This window comes from Nelusetta ayraudi, unplaced genomic scaffold (assembly GCF_046127955.1).
Source record: "Nelusetta ayraudi isolate G7.1 ecotype Tasmania unplaced genomic scaffold, CSIRO-AGI_Nayr_v1 ptg000070l, whole genome shotgun sequence".
In the NCBI taxonomy this organism is placed as follows: domain Eukaryota; kingdom Metazoa; phylum Chordata; class Actinopteri; order Tetraodontiformes; family Monacanthidae; genus Nelusetta; species Nelusetta ayraudi.
The window spans coordinates 3,190,419-3,202,460 of NW_027466120.1; the positions used below are offsets into that span (position 1 = coordinate 3,190,419).

General features: G+C 46.6%; 1 protein-coding gene across 2 annotated transcripts in view; it reads right to left on the reverse strand.

The window, feature by feature from the left end:
• Positions 1-3,440: 3,440 nt before the first annotated feature.
• The window catches only part of LOC142898770 (cadherin-4-like), a 226,339-nt gene continuing 217,737 nt past the window's right edge, over positions 3,441-12,042 (reverse strand). For both annotated transcript variants that reach the window (XM_076041968.1, XM_076041967.1), the window contains 4 exons: positions 11,170-11,406; positions 8,927-9,066; positions 8,667-8,831; positions 3,441-4,092 (listed from right to left, as the gene is read on the reverse strand). In XM_076041968.1, coding sequence (XP_075898083.1) covers positions 3,886-4,092; positions 8,667-8,831; positions 8,927-9,066; positions 11,170-11,406 — 749 coding nt within the window. In that variant the 3' untranslated portion in view covers positions 3,441-3,885. The remainder of the gene's footprint in view (positions 4,093-8,666; positions 8,832-8,926; positions 9,067-11,169; positions 11,407-12,042) is intronic.

Genomic DNA, 12,042 nt, shown 5'->3' on the forward strand with positions numbered 1-12,042 from the left:
GACCTTTTTCGAAAAAGAGCAGAAGGCGGGACTGAAAAACCAAAGAAACAACCAAGACACCGGCCTCTGCTGGAGCCTCCCGTCATGCGTGCGTCCATGTTCAGGCAGTGTCCCTGGCATCCTTAAAGCAACACCAGTCGGAGAGGCGGAGGAGCCGTTTGTGTAGGTGCCGTCCCGCTCCGGTTCCAATATCATGTGCCGACTCGACAGCGCACACTACCTTTTCTTAAAATATCCCCCCCATAGGTGGCGCTCAAAGCGTTCCAGCTCGCGATTTGCCCTCTGGTGTCACAACAAGTCATTGATAACATTCATTATCCTGGCATCCGTGTCAGATGTGTTTGCATGACACAGTTACAAAAGTCTGTGTGAAATGTATGTGTGTGTGTGCGTGTGTGTGTGTACACGTAGGGAGCCCTCCGCTATATCGGGCCTGGCGAACGTACGATAAGAGAGCGTCAGCACATTTCATGACACGTCTTTATTCTGCCAACATCGTCCGGCCTTCAGTGATGAAGCAGGCCGACAGCCGCGCGGCCGCTTGCAACACGGCCCCTATAGTTATAGAACACTCACATATATACAGTAAGGCCTAGAGGATCAGTGAGTGTGCGCTAGTATAGACTTTACAGATTGGTTTTCTGAAGTGAAACCTTGTTTTCACTGTGATGAAGCGTCGACTGGAACAGCGGCACAGGTATGGCTGTAAGCTCACACAGAATCGTACAGATTCCCTTAAGATGCACATGGCTTTCGGTGGTGATGTATATACATTGCCCGGTAACAAAAAAATAAAACAACACAATAAAAAAAAAAAAAGATTATGCTGGGAGCATAGAGAGACACACACGATACATGTTACTGAATGGAAAAAAAAAAATGCTGTTCTTCACACGCGACATCTGTGCCGAAAAAGAACAACAAATGGGAGAAGGGAAACAGCTGTGTTTATTTTGTTGAGAATTTCTTCAGAAGCGTCGGAGAGAAAGGAGCTCCAGTGAGCTGTGGAAAAGGCTTCGTCTGATGACGGCGTCGGATTTTTAATCTAGGACGGCAACTATCCTCTCGCCGGTCCTCCCCTGTTTCAAGATGTAAAAGTGTTTTCAACAGTGCAACAAATGCAGCAGTTGTAACCTCACGAGTTGATGCGTGTACGGCCAGACGCCTTCCCCATTAAACCTTGTTGAATTTCACCTTCCCTTTTGTATTTATAACGAAGGAAATTTCTAAAATTGCTGGATTCCTTGAATTTCAACTCTGAATTAAACTTTTTTTTTAAACAGTCTAAAGAAAGAAGGAGAAGAAGAAGAAAGGCCACGGCAAGATATTAAGCAACTGCAGTTACGCCACCAGCGAGGTCAACGGCATATCCTAAAGTGAGTCATAAAAACAGCACTGAGGGTTTTTCTAAGCTGTTGTTTCCTGTGTCCTTTTCTTTACGACTGGCTTTGGCAAGAGTTCTGTAAAAGCAGCTCGTAATGGAGCTGTGGTTCAGGCTTTCTGATTAGATCGCTTGAAAGTGATTTGACAAATGGTTCAAGTTTTGACTCTCATCATAAAACGCTGCCTACGGGCTGACGATCCGGGATTTAGAACCAGAAGAAGGATGTAGAAAAAAAGTCAAATCAGGTTTTCACTTTTAGTTATCGTACAAGAAAAATTAAACTGTCCATTTATATCTTTTTCCCTAATTCGCCTCTCTGATGTCGAGTTCCACATGATGAGAACTAAACTTTTTTATCAACCCAGAGCAGGTGAGGACCAGCGGGAGAAAAAAAACAGAGAAATGCTGGAGCTTTCTCGTCACATCTGTAGGACGTCTTTGCCGTAATTTCCCGTCAGCACTCATCATTTCCACAATTAGAAAATCTGGTGCGTCCACGTGAAGTTTGACTACAAGTGAGGATATCACTTACCAACATCTCTCTGGTCTCGCCGTGAGACGTTTTGCATATTTAAAACATTTATTACAAAAACTAAAGCAACTCCTTTTCTTCATCACACATGAGCTGAAACATGATTACAAAAGCCCATGGGCGGCTCTGTCTCCACATATTTAAGGTCCTCTTAAAACGTCTCTCTTTCAAAGGGAGGCCATGGCTGAAGCTGCGGTTCGACTCGCTCCGCTTTGATAAAGTGCAGAACTTTCAGAGCAGACTTTCCCTTCCTCCGATTTGTTTTCAAAACCTCTTGGACTCGCAGCCAAAAGGGGAAAAAAAACATTCAGGAGGAAATTTCAGATGAATGAAATGCTGCCTGAAGAGAGACAGATTGCGAGGATGCTAAATCCCTGGCTGAAGCTCAGTTTCTGTGACAGGGACTGGCACAGAAGTTTGTATATTAAAAGTTTCTGAGACACAACAGAGAATCAGCAAAAAGGGGGAGACAAAATTGACAAAAATGAGAACATGACTTAGAGCAGGGAATCAAAACTCTGCATGTAATGCTATGGGAGCTTTCACGGTAATCCTGCGTTCACTTCATGTGTACGCAGATGATAGAATTCTCTTTGTTACGTTCACCACGCGACTAGCGCCACGTCCGTTTCCGCTGGCTTGGTTGATACCTTCTCAAAAGTGACCTTAAAAGCTCCGTAGAACAGCCTTCTTCAATACTTCACACACATTACACAACCTCAAAACAAACACAGCTGCTATTGAACAACAACAACAAAAAAAATACACACAACAGTCCTCCAAGACAATCCAGGAGGTGTTTCTGTGATTTCACCAATCACGTCGGAGGAGGCTGTGATCTAGAGAAGCGCACAAAAGCAAAAACCAATAAAAAAAGATAAACCCTTCAGAGAGACACTGTAGACTTATGTACAGCACACGTCTCCGACCAGCGCCCTGCCGAGACAGTCAGCGCTCCGAAATTGGCAATGGAACCTCCTGCAGCTATCGCATCTCTGCAGGACATGGACGGGAAAAAAAATGATGCGTGGAAGGTCGGAGTTAAAGGGTCGGGAACGGGAGGGATTTGAGTGGGGGGACGGGGGGGACGGGGGGGGGGGCACGTGCGCCCGGGACAAACGGCAACCAATCCTGAGTAAGCGGGAGTCGGCTAAAATACGCACCACTGAAGGCACTTTTTAAACAACAGTGCTTCTGTTCTAAGTGATTCAAGTTCAAGAAAGAAGAAACCGGGGGGCCCTCCGTGCAAGAAGGGCTTTCATATCTGTGTCTCTTTTTCCTCCCCCCTCCCCCGACCCCTCCACCCCCCTGCTTTTGTTCCCCTCAGACAAAGCAAACCGCTCAACCTTTACGCTTCCGCAGAGAGAAGCGGGGAGGTGGGAGGTGGTGATGGGTTGGGGGGGGGGGACGGCAGAGAGGGAAAAACGGAAAAACCCTCAGGAACAGGGAACGGCTTGGATCGGCGGGAAAGTGGGGGACAAAAGAGCGTCAGTAACTTCAATGGGGGGCTGGGGGGGTGGGGGGGAACAAAATCTGACTCCTTCAAAACAGAACAAAATCTATAAAATGAAGGAAAGACGTTAAGTGCGGAGCTGAACAGAAACCACAAGAGTTTAAAAGTACAAACGGTGCAGTTCGGAGCGCCTGCTTTGCAGTCTCTGACAGGCCTGGGAGCGGGAGAAGGCTGACGAGAGAAACCCGAGGACGGACTCACAGCGGCGGTCTTCCGTGGGGGCTAATCTGATTGGTCGGTCGGTCCGTGTCAACATGCCGTTGTTAACGCCGTGTTCAATGAGGTCGTAGCAGCCCCGTGTGTTAAAAAGGGAAGGGGCGGAGCTTGGCAGACCCGCTGACAGGACAAGTGTGTGTGTCTGCGTGTGTGTGTAGGTATGTATGTTTGTGTGTGTGTGTGTGTGTGTGTGTGTGTGTGGTTGTTTTTCCTCTAAATACGGGCGCGACGAGGTGGCTTTTAATCTTCATCGCCTCCTCCGTACATGTCGGCGAGCTTCTTGAAGCGAGGCCCCCAGTCGTTGAGGTAGTCATAGTCCTGGTCCCCCGTGCTGGACGAGTTGAGGGAGCTGACAGAGCCGGCCGTGGAGCCGCTGCCCTCGTAGTCGAACACCAGCAGGGAGTCGTACGGAGGGGCCGTGGGGTCGTTGTCAGCCGCTCGGAGACCCTAAAACAGAGGGCGGCAGGAGAGACAGTTGGCAGAGGGTCCAATCGGTGACGGTTCGTTTGCAAGTGAGAAGGTTAGAGACGCCGGTGATGCTCGACAGCCAGGCATGCGAAAGCAACACGCGTGCGCGATGAGGATGCAAAGAAAAGGGTCGGCATTGGATTGCAAATGTGCAGTCGTCCAGGTTCCTCCGTCCTCGCGATCTGAAATCCCGACTTGGAAAATGTGAGTTTTGAGTTATAATGGAACCTTAGCAATGAAGGTTTTCTGTCAGACAGTTTCTTGGAAGATAGTGTGCATAGTGTGTACAAACACTATGCACACTATTTTATTTTATTTCTTTATTTACTTTTAAATTAAATTAAAATAATTTTCCTTCTCTTTACTTTCTATATTTTTCCTGTAATTATGCAAATTTCCCCAATGTGGGATTAATAAAGACATTCTATTCTATTCTGTTCTATTCTATTCTATTCTATTCTATTCTATGTATACACAGTCAAACAGAGTTACAAATTCTTTGGTAAAAGCAGGAGCACTGATTTCATTTTTTTGCTCAAAGTCAAAGCATCAATAACTTGAACAATTCTGACTTTAATAGAGACAAACACACTGGAAACGATAAACACTGACGTCAGACCAATAGCCAGGAACAATTCTGGGAGCCAACATCAGAAGACGTTCCTCTCAAACGAGCTAGGGCCATGGAAGACGATCGTGCTGCTGCCTTTTTCCCTGCCTGCTTCTACCACGTCACAACTTGTTTGTTCTCCTCGCTGAGCAGCCGTCTTTCTTGGTTTCTCTCCTCGAACAGCCGGGGCCGCGTACCTCACTTCATCCGTTTGTCTTACAGCGACGTACGTCTGCATCAAGGGATAAGCCCAGCGGATGGACTTCTAGAGCGCCGGGGATCAGCCTGGATGATTTTGAGTGGTGCTTTCACTAATGCAACATTAAGACATTTGAGGTATTTATCTCCAAATGAATGACCAAAGTAAAAATCCATTACGGCTACTTGCTAAATTCCAACAGAATCAAAAGGCGATAGGTATTATTACTACTATAATACTAAACTACTAAACTATAATAGCTTGCCATCTCTGGCCACGTTTAAGAGTTTCCACCCTGGAAACTGAAGTATGCATATTTTAAAATATACTCCACCTCACTCACAAGTGCACCGTTACGTTTCAGCACCACAAATACTCACGCACACATTCACAAGAAAATGTCATTTTGTGGAATTTCTTTGACGCCTCCACCTTGCTGCCGTGATGTAAATGTGCCTTTTGCTGTGTCTGACTTGAAACCAGTTCCCTCCGCTTGAAATCTCCCACAAAGCGACGCGGAGAACAAAACCCTCGCGGCATCACTGACAAAAGCAACGTCACCCAAAGAGCTCATTCCTAGTGCTCTTGAAGACGTGGGGAGAAAAGGCTTTCATTGCAAAGAATGGGTCCGCTTCAAGGTGTTGATGTAAAGATTATGAAGTTTCTCCGGGGATTTAAATATCAGCCTTTTGCGACAAGTTATCATTGTGTTCAAAGCTCTATTTTTACTTCAAGTGCTGTCTGCTACTGGGTGGTTCAATGTTCAACAATATGTACGATTTTAAAAGCTGATATTTGCACGGGGGCGGGACTTATTCTGCTACTTTTGAGAGCACAATGTGGTCACGGCGAGTGTTGTGGTGTGTATAGTAGGGCCAAGTGTAAAAAGATGTCAGTAACTGACTGTTAAATAGATGTTATTCAGCAGTAAAGATCATGCAGTAACAATAAAGTTGGATGAGTTAGTTTGACTGATATCTAATAAGGACGTGAGTATAAAATCAACCGACAGCAAAAAAAAAAGAAGATTTCAGTGCCGCGGGTTAGTCTCACTAAATACAGAAAATTAAATTGGATGGTTAGAGAGCAGCAGCCGAGAGCTCATCCTTTATATTATCGTATTCTTTCCTTAGCCAGCACTTTCTGGTTATATTTAATGACCTCCACGCTCACGCTCCCTCGGCGTGTCGTGTAATTTCTTACGACTGCAAAAACCTGCAGAGGACCACTTTCATAAGCGGCCAGAGAGCGGGGACGAAGGAGAGGATCCCTCTCATTAAGTCTGACGAACACGGAGTCGTGGAGATTCACTCCGAGCATTCATCACATTCATAATTGAGTCACACACACACACTCAGTTACATCGTTAACAACACCCAAAAGGGGCGCTGCACTTCACGCGGGCTGAATTTACCCCATGTCAATATTGGACGCCGTGAATTGTGTGTATTTCTTTCTCCCCCTCAAACCCAATAATTGTTCTGTTTTCTACAGCCAGCTGACTGCATTGGCTCTGAAGAGATTTAGAAGTTCTCTGCCAGGATTGGAGCTTTCACTGTAGGGAGGAGGGGGGCTTTTTCAATGCAATGTGCTTTGGTTTTGCACGTTCTACCCATAAAACCTGGCTTTCTGTGCGGCCTCTGATGTTGGACAATATCGAGTGATGAACTTAGAACAGAGCATTGCTAATGAGACGATGAAGCCTCTCTAATTTGCCTGTTCATTCCAAATTAGGCCGACATTTCTTCTAGGCTACGTTATCATGAGCATCAAAGATAGAGCTCCACGCATTAAGATGTCCGTGTAGTTGGACAGTTAGACAGGAAGATGTGAGACATGACTTTCCTTTGTCGACGTCGGCACTCGCTGCTCGCACTAGAATAAACATTTGTTTATTGCACTTGTCCGTTAGGTTGAATATTGCATATGGCTCCTTTAAAGGACTAGCTCCTCAGAATTAGTACCATCCAATGTCATGTTAAACGGGTCACGTGTCCAGTTCACTTCAAGTGAAAATGGCGCGATACGTTTGGACGGAGGCGGAGACGTAATATTTTTTACAAGTAGTCAAAGAGAAAAAACATAACAAGCATTCTTGACATCGGTCGACATTGAAATGTAGATTTATTGCAAAATTTGTTTGTAACTCCATCCTCCTCAAAGTGGGGTCTCGCGGGACGAGATTCCACGAGAATTACGACGTGTGCACTTCACACCATTCAATGGAAGCGCTTGCAAATCACAATTGTACTTTGTCGAAATTTTAGAAAAATTGCTTCTATTTTGCGAAAAAACTGTCATGGAAATGCAGCGAGTGGATCACATTGCGATCGCCCGCTGACAATGAAAACATCCCTGCCTGCTGTGAGCGAACGACACCTCACCAGCTACAAGCTGTAGGTGAGATTGACTCAGTTGAGTTATTACAGGCAGAATCACAGAAAACATCGACGTGTGCGCCGTGTTCTACCAGGCCTGCTGCAGCGAGCTCAGGTGCACAAGGAAGAGGGGGCGGGTGGGGGGGGAGCGGAAGAGTGCGAGAGGAGGAGAGGGGAGAGACGGGGTGGGGAAGGAGGGGAGAGACGGAAGGGCGGATGGATCAAAGCTGAACAGCTGCCAACACCTCTCGAGTGTGAACGTGTTGTCACGAGTCTGTCAATCAGCATTTTCTCGCATCACTGTCCCGCCGCTCTGCCTGCCTGAGCGTGTGTGTGTGTGCACGTATGTGTGAGATTGTGCGTGAGTGGGCGCGTGTGTACATACAGCTCGCCCGGCGAGAGACAAACACAACCGGACGCCGCTTCCCCCGTCAGTGCGCTGAGGTTGAGATGGCTGAGCGTCACGCAGACGCGAATAATCGCATTAATTGTCAAATCAGCGAGAGGCGTCAGCGAGAGGACGGCTCACCGCTGGGAGGGATTGGAGGGGAAAAAAACACGAAGGAGCAGAAGAAGAAGAAATAAAGCCTCTCGGAGACAGACGGTTATGCAGTGATTTTAAAAGTGTGTGTATGTGTGTGTGTGTGTGTGTGTGTGTGTGTGTGTGTGTGTGTGTGTGGGGGGGGGTGGTCCCCAGGATAGCCACCGGGGGCGCTAGGGAGGCCACAAAATATTGTAAAGACAAGAAAAAAATGTGATTTATTGTAAATAAATAATCATAGAAATAAGGACTGAAATTATCTTTTAATTATCATCATCAAACAAAATATAATTATTGTTAAATCGTTATTATTAAATATGATCTATAATCATGTAACTGAAAAACATTCATGCCGTGTGTGTGACGTGCTGGTTTGCGCCATTCATCAAGGTGATTTGCTCCTCTAACTATCTAACCTAGGTGGTGCAAAATGGACAGTTTGTGACAAAAAGACTGAAGAAGAAGTCAAACAGCTCGGCTATAGAAGACACGTGTGCAAAAAAACTCCAAGAATTGGCCACCTAAACTAAGAAAATATGAGGCAGCGTACATTAAGAATACAGAAACATGGCCATGGTTATCGACATGTAAGTTGGCAACATTCTTATTCTCAAAAAAACCTAATAATTACTGAATAGCAACAAAAAGGAAGGAAAAACGTCTTTTTTTATGATTTAATTATCTGTTAGTTATCAAAGGGGGCCTCCAGCTAGAAGCTAATGCCGTTCGGGGGGGGGGGCTATGGAGTGGAAAAGCTTGGGAAACCCTTGACCACGTGCATGCGAGAGCGGTGCGCGCTGGTGGTGCTGCTTTATGTAAATTCACCTCGTGGATGAAGTCCCCGATGTCCCCCGGGTGAGGCACCACAGGTCGGATGGGGTACTGGGACTCGGGGATGATGGGGCGCTCGTCCACTCTGCGGACACCAGGTGGCTTGCTGATGATGTGCTCCAAGGAGTCGGGCTGCTGCAGCTGGCTCAGGTCGTAGTCCTACACGGCCACAGGGATCGGGAAAAGGTCGTGAGGGCGGGCACGCGCGCGGAAAGCACGGGTGAACGGGCGCGCCGCGACCCGCCGGACCTCACCTGGTCCTCCTCTCCTCCGCCCTCCTCGTCGTACTTGAGGATGTTGTCCCTGACGTCGTCCTCGGGGTCGATGAGCAGCTGCTTGGTCTGCCTCTCCTTCTCCCTGCGCTTGATCCACACCACAAACAGCAGCACCATGCCTGCAGAGGCGCACGTGAGAACAACAAGCAGCAGCGTCGTTTGAGGTGTGATATTAGCATGACAAACACACAGCAGCAGCCCGAGGTCTGCTGCCCGAGGTCTGCTGCCCGAGGTCTGCTGCCCGCATTAAGCTGCGCGCCAAAGGCGGCCTGCTGGCACGCTGACAATAGCATCACGCTAATTTTAAAGGTCCCGTGCTGCTCCTACGTCAATTTTCACAGCTTTGCTTGTCATCCCAGAATCCAGTGTGGTCGCTTTAAAATAACAAATTATCCAAAGTGAACTTGTTATGTACACTACCGCTCAAAAATGAGGGGTCACTGACTCGTTTTTGCATTGAACTCCATTATGAAATAATGTACTAGAATGCTCTAAAAACATCACTAGTGCACGGAAATCAGTCAGGATGTGCTGAACACATTATGGGATGGCTTTGACAGTTGTTGCCTTGCATGTCTAACTGAATGTGATCTTAGAGACGACAGAAGTTCAATGCTTCAAATTTCAAATATTTCTAAAACAAAGCTATGTATTATAATCACACTTGGCTGTATGCGTTAAACCATAAAGACAACCGAAGATTAACATAAAGATTCATGGTTTATATTTTAGGCTCTATAAAACAGGCTACTTTCAGTGTATTCACAGAATTCCGCTCACTTGGAATTCTCTCAACTACTTTTAATTAGATTCATTAATTAGCTAACCAACAACCTGAAAGGGATGCTTATTAGCCCTCTGTTTACAGACTCCTTACAAACACGCTTGGGTTTAGCTTAGTACTACCTACACATTTTAAACAGCTCACTTAAGGTTGCACCATTTCACTGCAAGAGAGGAAAATAGAACTGCAGCAACACCAAAACCGGGCCTTTCTGTATTTCCCTTCGACTGCTTGACTCATTTTCAAGTCTTTATTTTTCATAATCAACCCAAAAGACTCCTCTGATGGAGGCGTATTAAATGTGCTTCAAGGTGATTCCGCGACGAAATTCATATAATGACCAAGAGCTACGGCGTTTAGTTGAAATTCTGAACCCGTCCGTCCATTGTGGTACGTGGTACTCTGAAGAAACTTTTGCTGGATCGGTAAAAACTTTCCTGTAACTCCGTACGAGATCAGAAACTTCCAAAAAAGGTCAGAAGACCTTTCAGTTCTATTTTTTTTCTGTCTCACTCTGGGGACAGCGACGTCTGTGAAACTGCGACAAAAAGTCAGCCGGGTAGATTTTTTTCAGCCTTTCATGTTCCTTCTCCGTGTATCCTCTGGCTTCGTTGAGAGAGAAAGTTTTGGAAAAGTCGTCTGTTCCGGCTCCGTTGAATGCGAGCCGAACAATAAATAAGGTGACCTCGCTTTGGCGGGGCGAGAAATAACTCACAGAGAGAAGAAGAAACTTTTTGCACACCCGAAGGATAAAAAGGTGAAAGTTAAACGAATAAGGTTTTATTCTAGGTTTCTGGCTCTGATACCGATGAGATCAGGCACGTTGTCATATGCCGAACTTTCTTAATCAGGCAAGACTGAAACTTTGAGCCCTTCGTAACCCGGTCGACGGGGTAAAGGAAGATTTTTTTTCTCCCCTTTTTTCTTTCTTTTTTTTTGTGCTCGCGCTAACAAAAAGAAAGCGTCGTTCACGATTCACAATTCAGTGTTTTCCGGCTACGCTGGGAGACGCGGCGCGGCTCAAAGTGAATACGTCGAAAGAAGCTGTCGGTGTGAACAGTGCAAGCCGCAGCAACAAAGTCAGCCACCGGCAGGAGAATCACCCGGCAAGACAGACAGCGGCAGATATTTACCCTACCAGGGCGGGAGAAGACGAGCGGGAGACGGAAAAAGTTGCCGGGCGGCGCTGCGGAGGTTCCCAGACGTGGAGGTGATGATACATTATACAAACTTTTCCTCATGTTCTCACGTTACTGCCGCGTAAATGTTTAACGTCGGTGCACTGAGCTTCAGTTTCCTGACAGGCAGTCAAATCAAAGCCGAACACACACACACACACACACACACACACACACACACACCCTCATCTTCAACTTTTTTTTCCTTTATTCATGCATAGGCACGCTTGGGTGTGTGTCTGGCAGCGGCGGACACCTACTGAGCAGTATGATGATGCAGATGAGGATGAGGATGATGGCTCCTGTCCCCAGGCCGGCGGCCGCCACCGCCCCCAGCGTCGTGCAGTCCCCGTTCTCGTCGCAGGGACACACCTTCACCTTGATGACCGACTTGTTGGACAACGGCGGGTTGCCCGAATCCATCACGATGACGGGCACCTCGTACACGCCCGGCTCCAGGTACACCTGGTAGCGCAGCCCCAGGCGGCCGAAATTGCCTGCAATGGACGAGTGGTGAGACATGGAGTTAGCGCAAAGGAGCTAATCGGCCAATCAAGTGGTTAAAGTTGGGAATAAACTAAGCAACTCTGAAGTCAACACTGATCTGAGAGTTTCGCAATCACTTGGAGGGGTCCTAAACAGAGACGACACCTCGTGAAGCAGCACCGGAAGCTGTTACAACCCAGGTGCAGCACATGGATTCGTCATGGCACACACATGCACATTTAATCCGGTGTCGGATGTCAAGCAGGTGGTTCCCATTCATTTTCGATTGGGAGCAGAAGATCACGGTGCATCATTTATACGTTTTCGATTTATACACTTGCATAATCACGAGTTGACCTCAATTGGCGCGAGGTAAAATGAGGTATTTTAAGACCCTTTGTTACACGGTGACAGGGTAAGTTTGCTGTTCGCGTTGTGTTATTCTTCACACAAATATTCCCCAAAACTGTAGAACCAGGAAGATGTGAAAATGCTCCTGCGTCCAGTCGCGGACCTTTTTTTTAAAAAAAGTTTTTGTGGGTCTGTGACATTTGTAAAACATTTGTTTAAAGGCCAAATGAAAAAAAGAACTTATGTATGTTCCACTGGCAATATTCTCAATAGTTTTGTCAATAAAGTTTATTAGA